The following is a 19,033-nucleotide window of genomic DNA, read 5'->3' as shown; positions in this document are numbered from 1 at the left end:
TTGACCCTGAGAGGTCAAGTAAATATCTACAGCGGATCTAAATATTTATAATTAATTATAACTAGTTCTGATTAATTATTCATATTTCCCTTATGAGCTGATTCGCTATACTTGTCTTCAGTAAGTTTGTTTTTACGTAGGCTAGTATTTTTTATTTTTTTTGTGATATTGGAATTGGTAACAAGAATTATGAAATTGCAATGCATCAAAAATTTTGATTGGATAAAAATCCTATTTTAAGCTATATATATCATTATTGTGATGGGGGGGCCCTGCAGTAAGTCATAGCCCCGGGGCCCAGTGAGGTCTTAATGCGGCCCTGGACACGGGGGAGAGTAAATGATCAGGACATTTTTCATTCTGGAAGTGAACTACTCCTTTAAGTAGTTAATTTGTGGAAGTTACATATTTAAAGCTATAGTGACGTGAGAAAACATTGATATGTTCATTCAGCCGACAGAAACACAGTTTGCAGCTGATTTCAGTTCTTTTTAATCAGCACTGTAATACATATTTTGTTATTTTGAGTAGATAATCGTCAATTGTTCTAAAATAGGAGCATTTGTGGAAGTTACATATTTAAAGCTATAGTGACGTGAGAAAACACTGATATGTTAATTCAGCCGACAGAAACACAGTTTGCAGCTGATTTCAGTTATTTTTAATCATCACTGTAATACATATTTTGTTATTTTGAGTAGATAATCGTCAATTGTTCTAAAATAGGAGCAAATAAAGTGAGTGTATACATACGTATGCAACTTCAATGCTATGGCTTTTGAGTTGATGTTAAACATGACTGTTTGGATTTGTATTAAATGGTAGCACTTATTTGTAACATTAACTCTTTGTAGTAGAGTTCAGCACTATTTTACCTTTTTTTTATTTTTTTTTAAATTTTTTTTTTAAAATCAGTATCCAGTATTCTGGGTGGTTATGATGTTGCAGGTCAATGCATACACTAATCTTTAATAGTTTAGTGTTTCATGACATTAGTGTGTGTGTGTGTGTGTGTGTGTCAGCTTCTGAGAACGAGCGGAATACAAATCTGAACATTGGCATAATTGATTTAGCACTGTGCGATGTTGTTATTGTGTTTTATAGTGCAGCGGGTGCTGATTGTTAGCGTGCCGTTATTATTTGTATGGAGAATGATGAGTGAATGTAAAGCATGCGGCGCGCTTGCTGAAGGGCGTCTGTCCTCTCGTTCGCTTTGTTCTCTTTATTTCATAAGGAGTTGAGTCATGATTCTCCTGAACACTGCAGGGTCCGAGTGAAAGCAGGAATACACGATCACACACCACAGACTGCCTTTGTGTTGTTTTTGCACAATTGAATTATAAAGAATACAAGTCAACACAAACCCAAAGGCTGCTACTTAAAAGAAAACGTTTAGCTTTTTTAGAGTTGAAAAAGAAAAACGTTTGCTTTATGAATCAGTTTTACAGTAGAGATTGTCCTTGTATATACAGATAAAAATATTAATCAGTCATTCTGAATTTAGCAAAAATAGAGTAAACAAACTGTTAAAGTAAATATTTTTTTGTTAATTGTTTACTCTATTTGTGTTTTTAATTTAATGTCATTTTATTACATTTACTCCATTTGCATATTTTTATATTACATTTAATTTTCATGTTTTTTTTAAACATTATTTTTTGTTACTTGTTCACTCGATTCGCATATTTGTATTGTATTTTAATTCATTACATTTACTCCATTTGCATTTTGTTTTAATTATTCATTCATTTTACACATTTTATCTTTTTATTTATTTGCCTGTTTTTATTTTTTACTTATGCACTCCATTTGCATGTACTTTTTTTTTTTTTTTTTAACGTTCACTCCATTTGTGTATTTTAATTTAAGTGTTCTTATTTTTTTGCTACTTATTCACTTTCATATTTTTCTTTATTTTACTGTATTACATTCATTTAAATTGCATATTTTTTTATTTTATTACTTATGCTCATCATTTGCACAATTTAATTTATCTCGTTGTATTCAGTTCTACATTTGCATATTTTTTTATTTAATTTGATTTTATTACATTCACTTCATTTGCACATTTTAAATTTTTTTTATTATTTGTTCACTTGATTAGCATTTTTTTCTTTTATTGGTTATTCACTCCATTTGCATATTTAATGTAATTATATTTTACTGCTTGTGCAATTTTTTATTTTTGTTTTCTAATAAATGACCCATTTTGCACTATTTTATTGAGGCTGCAGGCACTTCTGTACAGATGTAATGCCAGTAAAACACACTAAACTGAAAGTGCAGCAGAAAGAGAGTCTAGACAGATGAACAGACTGTGGCTGTAATAATGAACGTGACCTTGCGTCTGCAGCAGTTCCTCTGGTTCTTCAGGCTTTGGTTCTGTTCCAGATTGATTCCCTCACAGCTCGCCTCGTCTGACCTCTGACCCCGGCCGTTCGCTCTTAACAGCCTTACAGTCTGTCTCTGGCAGCTCTGTTCAAGCAGAACATTAGCACTGCTAAGCAGCAGTGAGGATGACGTGTGTGTTTGGCTGAAACGCCTTACTCTGATGCATATTGTACAATATTACCAAAGCACATTTTCCATCCTGGCTGCTTTATGCAATTTCTGACCATCAGTGTGTACAGGTTTATACATTAGTTTGTGTGGAAACAAAGTTGTTTACATGTTACCAGTGATGGCTGGTGAGGAAGAACTATGTACACTAGTTTTGATAAACATTTATGAGGATTGTGGCGTCATCTCTTTGAAAGAATCAACTTTTGAGGCACTTAGTAGCAAGTAATGTGCTAAGCTATTACTTGTTAAATCCATTCGCAAATTTTTATTTTATTTTATTACTTGCTAGCTCCATTTGTATACAGTATTTTTATTTTAGTCACCCAGGTTGCATAATTTTATTACATTCACTCTATTTGTGTTTTCAGATTTTGATTGTGTTTTATTGCATGCACTCCATTTGAATATTTTTTTAATTTATTGTTATTACTTGTTAACTTCATTTGCATATTTTTTTTTTGTTGTATTTCATTGCTTTTTCTCTCCATTGGCTTTAATTTTAGTCACATTTGATTACATTCATTCCATTTGCTTTTTTTTTTTAATTGTATTTTATTACTTGTTCACTCAGTGTTTATTTTATTTGATCACATTTACACCCTTTGCATATTTTTGTATTTTATTTTATTACTCGTTTATTTGCAATTTTTAAATTTGATTCCATTCAGTCCATTTGCATTTGTATTGTATTTTATTGCTTGTTCACTCTGTTTGTAACAATAAAAATATTCAATCACTTAATTTGTATATTTTCATGTTATTGTAAATTTTGTTATTCCTTGTTTGCGTATTTTTATTTTATTATTTGTTCTCTCCATTGGCATATTTTAAATCACTCCATTAATTTTAATCACTGCATTTGCATATATAATATATATATATCATTTTTTTTTTTACATTTTGACATCACTCCATTTGCATTTTCATATATTTATTTTTTTATTTGATCCTTTTTCACTCTTATTTTTATCTAGGCCGCACATCTGACAGCTAGTAGCAAGTAAACCTGATATTATATATGCATATTCGCAGACATATGCATATTCATGTGCATATTCATATTGCAGAATTTCAGACAAAAGTTGCATTTGCTGAATTCATTCTCTGTGTGTCTCACACACAAATGCAGTAAAAGATGACTGTCCAGAAGACTAAATGAACGACCATCCCATCTGCTGATCACAGCAGCACATTATCGCAGAGAAAAAACCGCTCGCTCAGCAGCTCTCGCCAGCCAGAGATCCATCTGAGAGAATGAAGATTAATGAAGTGTCAGCTGGAAAAAGAGTATACATTATTATTATTAAACCACACGCGCACACACACACACACACGGGTGATCAGACAGAACCAGATGATTCATTGGACAATAATCCACAAATTAAGGCTTTTGTAAATTTGTCCATTTGTCCTGCCTGTATAGATATGATATCCCACAATCCTCCAGTGTGTGGTTTGGTGGGCGGTGGAAAGAATAATAATGCTGTTTGATGGAGAGGTTGAAAAGTGTAGACTAATCCACAAATGTCAAATCACATTTTTTAACATATGACTTAATTTCTCCTGAAAATAACCATTGTAGTCCTTAAATATTTGCTTGGTTTAATCTAAAGCTCGCTTGAGTTTGTTCTAGATCATTAGATGTGACATTACCATTCCTTAGAAGTCGATCTGAGAGCAGTTTCCTCAGGAGGTGCAGAGAAACATGTTGCGCTCCGTCAAAAATAATATCACTCCTGTTATAATCAATAAAGCTGTCTGTTTTTTGTTTTTTTTTCACATTCTCCACAGAAATTTAATTTTGTTTTCCTGGTCTGTCTGAAATAGAATTGGTGTCTCATGTATACAATGCATTTTGCATTATATATACAACAAACAATACCTATTCTCTTAATCATCTATATCTCAAAGTCAGACTGAGTTTCTAACGTATGTATATGCAGTTATAGCAATACTAAAGCCATTTTTATACCACACATTTTAATTTGTAAATGTATAAAATTATTTACCAGTTTAAGTCTAGTTGTCTAATCTAATTCTCTTGATAGACATTGTATTTTCAATTATTTATTTTTTAGTACATTAAATTGATGTGTATGAGAAATGTTAATTTAATTTGAGCACTTTTAGTGCATCTCATTTCTATGATTAAAATGCGTTACTTCATATACTGTATATTAAATATAAAAATTTAGCTAGTTGCCAAGGCAACATTTCTTATTTTTGTTTAACTTGATGCACTAAAATAAACTAATGCAATCATGCAGGATACAAATGCACACTTAACAAGATCTCACAGCTGGATTAGACTAGTCTGCAAGGTTTGTGAAATTAAATGTTTATTAGACATTCAAATATTTGTTTAAATTATTTTAATACGTGTATGCTGAATGCTGACGGTAAACGAGAAAGTATAATGTTTGCATTTATGTTACTAATAATGTAAAAGCAATCAATATAATACTTTTTTGTATGCCTTTTAATTCCTTTGTTTATCAGTTCTATCTGATTATTAGACAGAACTGTTAAACGGCGACAGCAAACGATGAAGAGGGAGAATGTGAGTGCTGTGTGCTCAGGCTGCGCCTTTTTTTAGTGCCGACAAAATAAAAGTCCCGCCTCAACTACATCGTTCAATCTGAAAAAACTTATCGGCCGATGCCGATATTTGAAAAATGCCAACTATCAGCCGATATATCAACCTTGGCGATATATCGGTCGACCACTACTAAAAAACACCCAGAACACCTTGGAAAATGCGTTGCGATGCCTTGGCAACCATCTGGAATATTATAACAAACACATACTGTTGCAATACACTAAAAACCACACAGAACACCTTAACAACCACATAGCAACACCTTGGCAACCATCTGGAATATTATAACAAACATACTGTAGCAACACCCTAAAAACCACTCCGAACACCTTGACAACCACATAGCAACACCTTGGCAACCATCTGTAATATTATAACAAACACATACTGTTGCAACACACTAAAAACCACTCAGAACACCTTAACAACCACATAGCAACACCTTGGCAACCATCTAGAATATTATAACAAACATACTGTAGCAACACCCTAAAAACCACTCAGAACACCTTGACAACCACATAGCAACACCGTGGCAACCATCTGGAATAGTATAACAAACACATACTGTTGCAACACACTAAAAACCACTAAAAACCACTCAGAACACCTTAATAACCACATAGCAACACCTTGGCAGCCATCTGGAATATTATAACAAACACGTACTGTAGCAACACCCTAAAAACCACTCAGAACACCTTGACAACCACATAGCAACACCTTGGCAACCATCTGGAATATTATAACAAACACATACTGTAGCTACACCCTAAAAACCACTCAGAACACCTTAACAACCACATAGCAACACCTTAGCAACCATATGGAATATTACAACAAACATACTGTAGCAACACCCTAACAACCACATAGCAACACCTTGGCAACCATCTGGAATATTATAACAAACACATACTGTTGCAACACACTAAAAACCACTAAAAACCACTCAGAACACCTCAACAACCACATAGCAACACCTTGGCAGCCATCTGGAATATTATAACAAACACATACTGTAGCAACACCCTAAAAACCACTCAGAACACCTTGACAACCACATAGCAACACCTTGGCAACCAGCTGAAATATTATGACAAACACGTACTGTAGCAACACCCTAAAAACCACTCAGAACACCTTGACAACCACATAGCAACACCTTGGCAACCATCTGGAATATTATAACAAACACATACTGTAGCAACACCCTAAAAACCACTCAGAAAACCTTGACAACCACATAGCAACACCCTGGCAACCATCCAGAACATTTTAACAACCACATACCCTGTACTGTAGCAACATGCTAAAACCACACCGAACACCTTGGCAAATTGCATAGCAACACCTTGGTAACCACTAAGAGCAAGAGATTCGAAAACGGATTAAAATCTGACTGAATTCACAAGAGTGCACTAAAACAAACGTGTTTATGTTGCAGATACGCCAGTCTGTATTTCTGCTGTGCCACTGAGGACCAGGATAACGAACTGATCACACTGGAGATCATCCACCGCTACGTCGAGCTGCTCGACAAATACTTCGGCAGCGTAAGTCATGCGACAGAAAATAAATTGACATTACTAGTTGCTTCCAAAAACAAAAGCGATTGCAGATAACAGTGATTGATCTTCAAACTCAGGTCTGCGAGCTGGATATCATCTTTAACTTCGAGAAGGCGTATTTTATCCTGGACGAGTTCCTGCTGGGAGGCGAGGCTCAGGAGACGTCGAAGAAGAATGTCCTGAAAGCCATCGAGCAGGCGGATCTGCTGCAGGAGGTGAGGCGCCTGTGCTTCCTTAAAGCATTTCGGGGACAAAAACACTTTGTTGAGCAAGTTAGTTGAAGTTAATTAGTCAGTTGACATTTTTATATCTAGCTTCTATAGAATAATAACACATCAGTTTTAATGGGTCTCTTGCCATTCTTGCCAGTCTCTTGAATACTGAGGTTTATTACTGCCACAGCAACCGCTGGCGTACATCATCGTGTTTTTGGCCTCTCTTTGAATTGAATTGTAGAAATCCCTCAGGAGCTGCAGGTTCACAATGACTCATTGGTTATCGGTGCACACACATACACACATTCTGCTCTTGTGTGTGTATTACCCAGCCGGCCCGGCGCTTGCAAAACAAAACGCTCCTTTGTTCGTTACAGTGTAAAGCAACTGAGCTTTCACACACAATCTCTTCATCTTCATGGAGTCTTACAGACGCACAGATCTGCAGGATATCTGTCCTTACGCAGTGATTTCAGATTGAAGCTGAAGTGTGCCTTTTTTTAAGGTTACAGCGTTTTCTTGTATTCCATTTGAATGTGCAGAGTTGCTGTAAGTCTAATCTGAAGTCCAAACGACTGCCTAGTAACACTTTTGCAATCACCCAGAGCCCTAGCAACCGCATAGCAACACCAAAGGAACCACTCAGAGCACTCTATCAGTCACCTCAGAACTGCATAGCAACAACCTGGCAACCATCCAGAACACCTTGGCAAATGCATAGCAACGCCACAGTAACAAGGCGGAGAACTCTTAACATTTGCCTCAGAACCACATAGCAATATCCTGGCAACCATCCAGAACACTGTAGCAACCACATACTGCAGCAACACTCAAAAAAGTCTCAGGGCACCTTTGTAGCCACATAGCAATGCAACAGTAAACACTCAGAGAACTTTAACAGTCTCCTCACAACTGTGTGTCAACACCCTAGCAACCATTCAGAGAAATATAGCAACTAAATAGCAAAAAGCTAAAAAAACACTCAAAACACCTTGGCAATCACAGAGCAACAATCTGGCAAGCATCTAGAATACTGTATCAACTGCATATCAACACTAAAAAAACACTCTGAACAACCACATGGCAACAATTTGGCAACCGTCCAGTGCATTATAGCAACCACATACTGTGGCAACACACTAAAAGCCACTCAGATCGCCTTGGTAACCACAAAGCAGTGCCACAGTAACCACTAAGAGAACTCTTAACAGTCACCTCAGAACTGCATAGCATCACCCTAGCAACCATTCAGAGCATTATAGCAATAACATACTGTAGCAACAAGCTAAAGAAAACACTCAAAACACCTTAGCAATCACAGAACAACAACCTGGCAACCACTCATAATACTGTAGCAACCGCATAGGAACACTATAGGAACCACCCAGAACATTCTAACAGTCACCTCAGAACCGCATAGCAACACCCTAGCAACCATTCAAAGCATTATAGCAACAACATACTGTAGCAAAAAGCTAAAAAAACACTCAAAACACCTTGGCAATCACTCATAATACTGTAGCAACAGCATAGCAACACTATAGGAACGACACAGAACATTCTAACAGCCACCTCAGAACCGCATAGCAACACCCTAGCAACCATCCAGAGCATTATAGCAGCCACATACTTTTGTAGAAACATTCTAAAAAATGCTCAAAACACCTTGGCAATCGCATAGCAACACATTGGTAACCATCCAGAATATTTTAACAAATACATACTGTAGCAACACACTCAAAACCACACAGAACACCTTGGTAACTGCATAGCAAGAACTTGGCAACCATCCAGAACATTATAGCAACCACATACTGTAGCAACACACTCAAAACAACTTGACAACTGCACAGAAGCATCATATTTACCACTCAGAGAACTCCAACAGTTCCCTTTGAACCGCATAGCAACACCCTGGCAACCATTCAGAACCCTATAGCAACACACAGAAACACTCAGCGCATCTTGGTAGCCGCATAGCAATGGCTTATGACAGCCAGCCAGAACATTCTAGCAACCAGCCAGAACATCCTGGCAACTGCATAGAACACGATAGCAAGCAGATTGTCCTAGCAACCTCATAATAACAGCCTAGCAGCTAGCCAAAATGTCTTGCAACTGTCCAGGCTGCTTTAGCAACTGCATAGAACATGCTAAAAACGACTCAAGACCTTAGCAACTGCATAGCAGCACCGTGGCAACATAAATTGTGTTTGCAGTTCCGCTTGGTGCCTCTAGAGCAGTGTTTCCCAACTGGGGTGCCGTCTGTCGAGAGCAGGGGTGCCGTGTAAAAAATCCTGAAATGTTCAAAAAAGCATCTATTATATAATATCCATTTCTGATGTCGCCAATAATTAGAGATGCACCGAAATTCCGGCTGCCGAAAATTAGTTCACCGCTCAGGTTTCACTTTAACGTGGTGTGACGCTCTGTGTATTATCCGTTCTATGAAAAAAGCAGCTATTATATAATATCCATTTCTGATGTCGTCAATAATTAGAGATGAACTGAAATTCCGGCTGCCGAAAATTAGTTCACCGCTCAGGTTTCACTTTAACGTGGTGTGACGCTCTGTGTATTATCCGTTCTATGCGTGTGTGCTCCGCTCAGTCGCTCCACTCGTATACCGTTCATGCTCATCGGAACAGCAAAGTCCACTCAAAAATCGAGCCGACAGGAAACATCGATGTAGTACAGTATTGTTTCTGTCTGCAATAGCCCTACTGTGTTGTAACATGGTGTGGTATATGGGCAACTCTGGTAACGCTGCCCTCTCATTCATTGATCTGCTAACCGCTATGTTATGCTCGCGTGTTCTGATAATAATAGCTTTCTAGGACGAAACATTATTTGGATTATTGGTAAAAAAAAAAGTTAAATATCTTAACACTACTGTTAGATCTACCTGAAAATTTATTTCAATTTATTTCATTTGTAGGCCTGTCGTTATTTTTTATTTGTGCTATCATTATTAATTTCTTTATTTGTTCTTATTTTATTACTGACTGCTTACTTGTAATTTTTTATTCAATTCAAAGTTTGAAATCAAGCTATCTCGTGCTACTGCACCAAAATTACCCAGCTGTAACATAAAAAAAAACACTGAGTGAGCAAAAATGTGTGAGATAGCTAGTTATAATGGTAATTAAATAATGTTTACATATGTATAAAAGCCTACATTAAATCTGTCATATAAATTGGTCTCTTCATTAGAAATTAGCCTACTGATTGCCACCATTGATGGACACATTTTTTTAATAATATTAAAAATATCTGTATGACATTATATTCTGCAGTTCTTCCCTGTTGTACCGAATATCTACACTTTTCAAATTATCATATCGAAGTTAGAAATTCAAATATTGTGACAAAATTAATTTTGTAGGGTGCCACAAGTTTGTTAAAATTTCCAAAGGGTGCCGCGACTGAAAAAAGGTTGGGAAACACTGATCTAGAGGCTCAGAAATGACACACTTCAGCTTTAATTCAGGTGTGCTGATGTAGCGACATTTCCACACTGCATTTGATACCTGTCTTCTCTCTCTTGCTTTCTGTATCTTTCCTTCAAGGTCGGCCTCAACTGTTTTGATTTACAGAATCTAGATTTTCAGATCCGTTTGCTTCCAGGTATGATTTATGGATTATTGACGGTAGAGTCCGTAGCCATCAGTCTCCCTGTAGCTCTAGTCATTAATCTGATCCCATTGGAGCGTGATTTTATTCTACATGTCGTGAGCTTCAGGAGTGATGATCAAACCAAAACTAAACGAATCTGTTCTGGACAGGAAGTTGATGACATGTTGAATTTTTTTCAAATAAAAAGTCTAGTAACTATACAATAATTGAGTGAATCTCATGAAAACGGGCCACTTTTTAACACAAGATCAAAAAAAACAAACCAAAAAATAATATTTTACATGAAGAAAATTAGGAAATTAATAATGTCACATTATAAAATCTAAATGACCCCAAAATAGTCTTCTCTGTAATCTTCCCCCAAAATCAAAAGGAAACACAAAATAATATTTTATATAATATATCATTTATATTTTGATTAACAGTTTACCATAAGGTCTCATTTGTTAACATTAGTTAATGCATTAACTAACATGAACTAACAATGAATTTTGAATCTTTTTCAATGTTAGATAATAAAAATGTTGATGTTTATTCACAGTGCATTAACTAATGTTAACAGATACAACTTTACATTTTAATAATGTATTAGTAAGTTTTGAACTTAATATCAACTAACATTAATAACTGCTATATAATTATTGATCATGTTAACTAATATAGTTAATGTTAACAAATGAAACCTTATTGTGTAAAGTGTTACCACTAAAACAACTTGATCAATAGTGGTTAACAACGTTCTTGTTGCATTTTTGACCAAAAAATTTACACTTAAGCCAGTTGTTTTTTTTAACTAAAACACAAATTCCGTGTGTACATTTGTATCTGTACTTTTTTTTTTTCCTTAAATTTTTTTTTTTTTCCACATTTCACCTCAAAATGAAAAGGGGGAAAAAAGAGAAAACATATATTTTGTTTGAGTAAAGATTAACCTTTTTATTATTTAATTTTTGCATTGTGACATTATTAGCTTTCTTTATGTAAAATATGAATTCTTGTTTCATTTTATTTTGATTGAATATGTTTTGTGAGATTCACCCATTTAGTTACTAATGAAGCTAAGCAGTTTAGTTCCTGTATATCATCAGAAAAGTCTCCCTTGGATGAATGAATGATGTGATTGGCTGCTTTTTAAATTAAGGTTGATTTAGGCATTAGTTACAGACTAGAGGAAATAGAAACATTGACCATCGTTAAATCCAAGTTTGGGGAGCTTTGAAAGCAGAACGGAGCTGCGGTTTATCATCTCTGACTGCGATCCTGATAGATTTTGTCCCGAGGGCCAAATTACAAGCAGACAAAGGAGAACGAGAGAACAACGCTTTAGCAGCAAGACATGACCTAAATGTGCCGTTTACCCACGGAGCACTGCCAAAATGATTTAAGTACTTATGCATCTTTATATTGGCATCATGGTTCGAGTAACTGCAGGAATTTGTGCAAGAAATAAACAAAAGTGTATAAATAATACACAAAACCTTCATCAGTTTGAGCCTCAGGGGCTGCTGGGGTTTGTCCTTTATCTGCTGATTTGAGGTCAGATTTGTGTTTGATGTTTTAATGAATCTGGTTTGGTTTTAATGAGTTGTGTTAATGAGTGACTGTATTGTTATTACATAAATGAAAAGTCATCAGAAAAGGAGACATTTTTACGCATTAAACTAGTCAAATCACTTAATTATTGTGATTTAGCTAGTATTACTCTTTATTATCAGTGTTTAATGTGTGCAGCCTTTTGACCAACGAATTTACACTCAAGCCAGTTTTTTCCCTCTAAAATGTAATGCTTGAATTTATATCTTTGAGTTATTGCATCAAAAATATGACCCAACTCCAAAAGACACATGAAGTGGCACATTTATTTTTGTGTGTATTTTGTGGAAAAACTAAGTTAAGTAAAACTAAAACCATAAAAAAAAATATATATATATATATATATACACACACACACACATTTGTTTAATTTGATTTATTAAAATAACTAAAATTAAAAAGCAAAATAAAAATTAATACAAACTATATAGACATTTCAAAACAAAAACTAAAAAATTACAACAACACAAAAAAATTCTAAATAGCAAATCTTAAGCTTAAATTGAAAACTGTGTATATATATATATTTTTTTTTTATAAACTTCCTCTATCTATCTATCTATCTACCTATGTATTCTGTCCATCCATCCATCCATCCATCCATAGAATAATTGTGAATCTCATGAAATCGGGTCACATTTCAACACAAAGTCAAAAGAATGAACCCCAAAATTATATTTTAAATAATTAATACTAAAACTTTGACTTAAATTGAAAACTGAAAATATATTAAAAAATCTATTTCTAAGTAGAAATTTGAGCAAGATCTTGTAGGCCCCACATAAACTAACACGGGTTTAGCAGAAAAGGCTTAAAAGTGCATATTATTGGCTGGAAGTCACAATTTTCCGTGACCATGGGGCATGTTTGTATATTATAAATTAGCAATATCATGTTTTATTTTTTCACTCAATGTTGACGTGCTTATTTCCTGCGGCCAGTTGCATGAACTCAGCTTTTATGTTCGTCTTAACTAGTCCACCAGCTAGCAGTTGGGATAAAGGCTTATGTTGTTTTGACCAAGAACAAAATAAGATTACTGACTTGTAATTCTTCGTCTAAGCGGTTTATTCAACTGGAGTTTGTTTCTGAAGCACCGTATTTGCCTTCAGTCTGAGATGTAGTTCGGTTTTTAGTCTTTGTTCAGTCGCCGTAACCACATTCTCATTCAGTCGATCACAATCTTAATCCGATTCCAAGAGTTCCTGGCCTCCTGTGAAACGGATTTGGCGTCATTTTGTGGAATGGGGCTGTTTGATTGGCTGGTGTTTCTGTCCGTAGAGCCAGACTGAAGACTGGGGCGGTTTGGCCAATGAGGAGATCTTATAAGGGACTGGAGTCCCGCCCACCCTGTCAGCCTATTGGTAAATGGTGTGATTTGCCTGAGCTGAATTCTGATTGGGCATGACGAAGCTCTCGCTCGCTCTGATTGGAGGAGACGTGGTGACGTGAGGGGGGGAGGGGGCTGGTGTTTGAACTGCTAAACTCTTGACCTTTGACCTGGTCACAAGAGTCAGGCTGCATCCCGGTTCACAGGCTAATAGTATGTGAAAGCTGGTATTGGGACAAAGAAATAAAATTGTCTTAATATACAAAATTGTTTCACCAAAGTGAGCAACTCGGTGTTGCTCACCCGAGCACCGAGTTTAAAATTATTTTTCAAATAAACAAATATTATTTGAGGATGTTTTGCAATAAATGTTTTGGACTTGTTTTAGACTTCAGAATTTCACATTTCATTCAATGTGTTACTTGTCGTTTCTTTGTAATTATTGGCTTACTAGTGATTTTTGAGTGAAAATAGTTTCTACACCACTTTTTTTACTGTAGCATTAAAAATTAAATTATTTATTATAATTATTTGACAAATTATTAAATTATTTATTATTAGAATTAAATAATAATTCAGAGTTTGCAATAACTAATAATCCATTCTGAACTAATCCATCTTTTTAAAAACTGAAGCTTTTGCTTCAAAATAAAATAATTGAAAGCAAATCATAATTTGGCATATCGTGTACAAATAATATGAATAATAAATTGGGTTGCAGTTATTAGGTTGCATTAATTTATCATTGACATATTCAGCAAATGACTTCAAATATAATAATTAAATTTAATAAAAATATAAATGTAATTAAATATATAATATATAAATAAAATATATAATATATATATATTAATAATACATAATACAAAATCTTGAATTGTTTTTATTTAATATTTGTAATTTTATAATTTTTTTACTGTTCTTTCTTTTTTCTTTTTTTTTAAAATTTGTTTTTTTAAATACAAAACAATCTGAAATTGCTTTTCCAAGTGGAAAGTTGACAAAACACTGGTGGAAAAAAATCCAGTGCAGCATTAAGAATTAAATTATTGAATTAATTATTATAATTGTTGATTATTATAAATTATTTAATTAAATTATTTAAGAGTTAAATGATGAGCGTGCTACATAATTAAATAATGAGCATGTTACATAGTTTTATCATTGCATATTGTATTATATAAAATAGTATACAGTGTGTACTGCCATAACTAGTACACTTGTAATCCATTCGCTACTAATCCATACACTTAAAAACTGCAGTTTTGCTTCAAAATAATAGATTTGAAAGTGAATCCTAATCTGGCGTACTGTATATGAATAACATGAATAAAAGGCCAACTGGGTTGCAGCATCTGTCTTAAAGGGCCAGTATAGACATTTCTGTTACACCTTCACTTAATTGGTTTGCGTCATAATGACACATTCAGCAATTGTCTGCAATTGTTCTATGAATACATGCATGTAATGCAGATGTGTTGCATTTAAAAACACACACCCCGTCGCCACAATCAGACGCTCTTCCGTCGCCACAATCAGACGCTCTTAGTGTGTGTGTGTGTGTGTGTGTCGACCTCTGACATGATGCTCGATGGGAACTAACTGGCACTGGATGACTAGTAATGTTTTAACTGCATTTTCATGCCTGCATCAAGCCGTGTGTTGCTCTGTCAGTGCGGGAGCGGGAGGGATGTGATTATTTGTGTGTGTGTGTGTGTGAGCTGAGGATGAGACATGAGTGCCTTCCTTTTCATTTTGGGGCTTCGGTGCTGCATAAATATCCCACTGCATCAGAATAAATCACATTGTGCAGCGAGGGGTTTGTGATCTCTCTATCTCTGCGTCTGTCTCTCTCTTAAACATTAAATTTAAACATATTCACTTTTTATACAGTTGGGTACATCTCATGAAACCTTTCAACAGCAAATTATATATATATATATGCACACACAAAAATACAACTTATAATAATAAAAAAATAAAAAAATTGAATGTATCTGTTAAAATTTATAACTATAAATAAATATAAAAAATATAATAGCATTTTATAAGTATTTAATAATATATATAAAAATAAATGTTTACATTATTTATATAGTTATTTATAACTAATACATTTTTTATTGATTTATTTTGTAATACAGTATTTCTTTTGTTCTTTCAGAAGTGTTCCAGAATTAATTTCCCACGTAGATTGCTCTCATAAGTTGATAAAAGACTAAAAATCTAAAGGCTTCATTTATTTTTTTTTTGGTGATATTTTCAAATATTTTCCCCTTTGATCTCCATGTAATATGTGACCTCAACATGTGGTTTTCACACAGACTGATTTCATATCATTTAGTTTTAATAATCTGCTTACCATTCTTTACTTTCTCTATTTAGTTAAATTTTGCATAGCTTTAAAATAAAATAAAATAATAAACCGATTTCAGGCTTAGGTCTTAAACTTCAAGCAGACGTCCTGCCACCTGAAACGCCTCCCTCTGTTTTGCTGAGAGGTTTTTAATTGAAAAGCACACAATCCCTCGTTCAGTCTAATGAGAGCTCGACCCGGGAACGTCACTCCGGAACATTCCTGAAAGAACAGAAGAAATTCCACACGGACTCAGAGCTCAAAGCCGGCTGATTGGGTTTAATTACGGAGGACAGGCGAGGCGCTGGAGTTCATCTGAATCCGTCTTTGATGAGAAACCTGCGGGAGCCGCTGTAGATGCAGCTGTGAGAGTGTCTGTAGATCCATCCATAGACTATCAGCTGCTAGAAAGTGAGCTCTAGTGTCATGACGCCTGCGTTTTTTGTGTTTGTAAATGTCCTGCAGGTGTTTTGAGTCCGAACATGTCGGCCGAGTCCTCTGGACTCTTCCAGAGTTAAACCGGTTCAACGCGCTTCAGGTCTGCATTTCCTTCCATCCGTAGAATCGTTTCACTGTTGTTAGTGCAGAAATGCCACTAGATGGTCAGTTTAATGAATGTTTGTGTGACCGGTTTGTATTTCTGCCCTGTCTTGTGTTTTTGTGTCATTGTGGTGCTCCTGCTCTGAGTTTATGGTTTATTTTGTTGTTCCCCGTTGTTGCTTCAGGGCCAACACAGTACTAAAATCACCATAAAAAGTCACTTATAAATGTCTGAACTGCATTTATTTGGTCAGAAATACAGTAAAAATTGTGAAATATTATTACGGTTTAAAACAGCTGTTTTCTATGTGAATATGTGTTAAACTGTAATTTATTTCTGTGATGCGCAGCTGTATTTTCAGCATCATTACTCCAGTCTTCAGTGTCACATGATCTTCAGAAATCATTCTAATGATTCAAGAAACATTTCTGATTATTATCAATGTTGGAAACAGTTGCTGCACAATATTTTTGTGGAAACAGTGATGCATTTTATTTTTCAGGATGAATAGAAAGTTCAAAAGAACAGCATTTATTTGAAATAGAAATCTTTTATAACATTATAAATGTCTTTACTGGCACTTTTGATCTATTTAATGTAAGTATTAATTTCTTAAAATAAAAACAAATCATACTGACCCCAAACTTTTGAACGTTACTGTAATTAGTGATCATATTTAGTAAAAATATTCATATATTTGTCATAAATATTAATTATATAATTTAGTATTATTACACAATTTTTATATGTATTTTGCATAATTCATATTTGAAATATTGCATTGAAAATCAATTTAATGCATCTTTGCTGAATAAATATATTATTTCCTGTCAAATTAGACTTTTGAATGGTAGTTCATATTGCATTCAGAATTTGAGATTTAACTACCAAAAATGTCTTGAGTTTAATTGTAGTGAATTTTAATTTTATGATAGCACTAGTTAAAATATAACAATCCCATTGTAGAAAGTCTGATCGGATTGTGTATTATTTGCATTTACAAGTGCAATAAAATGCTGTTAACTATTAAAAATCAGCGCTGTTGAAATGTAAATAAACACGCTCATATTTAATAAAATGATTGAAAACTGCTACAGGCATTTATATGCAACATGAAAACGAGGTAATGCGTAATTATGAGGTAATGTGGGTCAGTTAAACTGTTTTTACCAATAATCGCTGTGAGATCGTGCATGTAAATGCATTCAGAGCATGTTGAGTTTATATGGCCTGTCGATGGTTCGTCGTGTTGTTTTCCCGCTGCATGTCATCTGTTGTCTTGCACGTGTCCGTCTGTCTGCATCTCACAGGTGTGTGTTTGCCTGCACTGTTTTCAGTGTGTGTGTTTGTGTGTTTCTCCTTCAGCCCCGACACGAGTACTTTAACGTGCCCGTGTACTGATTGGCTGCATGCTAAGCCCCTCCCCCTGCACGCCTGCTGGCTCCGCCTCTGTTTCCAGCACCATCCAATCAGAGAGCTGCATCTTGGACCCAGTTTCACCTGCACACTCGTCGTGTCTCGTTCATGTTTGACCGTGTGTGTGTTTAACTGTGCACTGGAGCCTCATCTGAAGTGATCTTATCCCTGTATCTCGTTCAGGCGACTCTCATTCATGTAGCGTCAGGAAATCAAACCCCGAATAGACTTTTCAAATTCAATGCATAATTCATTCAAACTGTAGAGATCCAGGTTATAAAGATAAAAGTAGACTTTCAGTCTTTGTTTCAGAGCAGAAATCACATCTTCCTTAGGTTTTCCAATTAACAACTTCTTATAAAACAAAATCACTTACGATAGAGTGTCTGAAAACAGGATGTTTAATTTTATGCAGTTTTGATTCTCAAGTAACTTAAAGGATTAGTTCACTTCCAGAATAAAAATTCCTGATCATTTACTCTCCCCCGTGTCCTCCAAGATGTTCATGTCTTTCTGTCTTCAGTCGCAAAGAAATGAAGGTTTTTGAGGAAAACATTCCAGGATTGTTCTCCATATAATGGACTTCAATGGGGATCAGCGGGTTGAAGGTCCAAATTGCAGTTTCAGTGCAGCTTCAACGAGCTCTACACGATCCCAGCCGAGGAATAAGGCTCTTATCTAGCCAAATCATCAGGCATTTTCTTAAAAAATAAACATTTATATACTTTTTAACCTCAAAAGCTGGTCTTGCACTAGCTGGACTTCACGCATGACGTAATCACGTTGGAAAGGTCGCGCGTGACTAGGGTTGGGTATCGAAAACCGGTTCCATTTTAGAACCGGTTCCAAATTTCCAAGAACCGGGTATTCGATAAGACGCGTGCATTTAGATTCTGCTTAACGATTCCTGAGTTCGCATTTTAATGTGATTAAAAAAAACGATTTAAGTGCAGGAACGGAAAGAACTTGCGCCCTGTTTGCGTGCAGCGCACACGAAGCGCAAGCGCGAGCACAGAGAACAGAGGTTGCGGTACAGGTTCCCGGTTTGTGTCCGTTCTCGAACCGTTCCGTGTATTTCCACTGTAGAAAAGGTTGTTCTGGGCCGAAACTGACTTCTTTCATATTTGTCGACCAATATGCAAAAAACTACGTCAGTATATCATCATAACACAGCCGTTTTTGTCTTACGTGAACGTAAACAGATGAGAAAGAAA

The 19,033-nt window shown here is 35.3% G+C and overlaps 1 protein-coding gene across 5 annotated transcripts in view; it reads left to right on the top strand.

The window, feature by feature from the left end:
* Positions 1 to 19,033, top strand: part of LOC107653210 (AP-1 complex subunit sigma-2-like) — a 36,283-nt gene that overhangs the window by 5,709 nt on the left and 11,541 nt on the right. Inside the window, exons 4-8 of one of the 5 annotated variants that reach the window (XM_016439876.1) lie at positions 6,609 to 6,717; positions 6,810 to 6,947; positions 10,544 to 10,574; positions 16,328 to 16,400; positions 17,769 to 18,357. In XM_016439876.1, coding sequence (XP_016295362.1) covers positions 6,609 to 6,717; positions 6,810 to 6,947; positions 10,544 to 10,574; positions 16,328 to 16,380 — 331 coding nt within the window. In that variant the 3' untranslated portion in view covers positions 16,381 to 16,400; positions 17,769 to 18,357. Of the gene's footprint in view, positions 1 to 6,608; positions 6,718 to 6,809; positions 6,948 to 10,543; positions 10,575 to 13,457; positions 13,810 to 16,327; positions 16,401 to 17,768; positions 18,358 to 19,033 lie in introns of those variants that run through there. The other 4 variants (XR_001630196.1, XM_016439879.1, XM_016439878.1 and 1 more) reach the window with 4 other exon arrangements.

Source organism: Sinocyclocheilus anshuiensis, unplaced genomic scaffold (assembly GCF_001515605.1).
Source record: "Sinocyclocheilus anshuiensis isolate Anshui unplaced genomic scaffold, SAMN03320099.WGS_v1.1 scaffold143, whole genome shotgun sequence".
NCBI classification, from domain to species: Eukaryota; Metazoa; Chordata; class Actinopteri; order Cypriniformes; family Cyprinidae; genus Sinocyclocheilus; species Sinocyclocheilus anshuiensis.
Note: the sequence above shows the minus strand (reverse complement) of the source record. Positions and strands in the feature narration are given on the sequence as shown.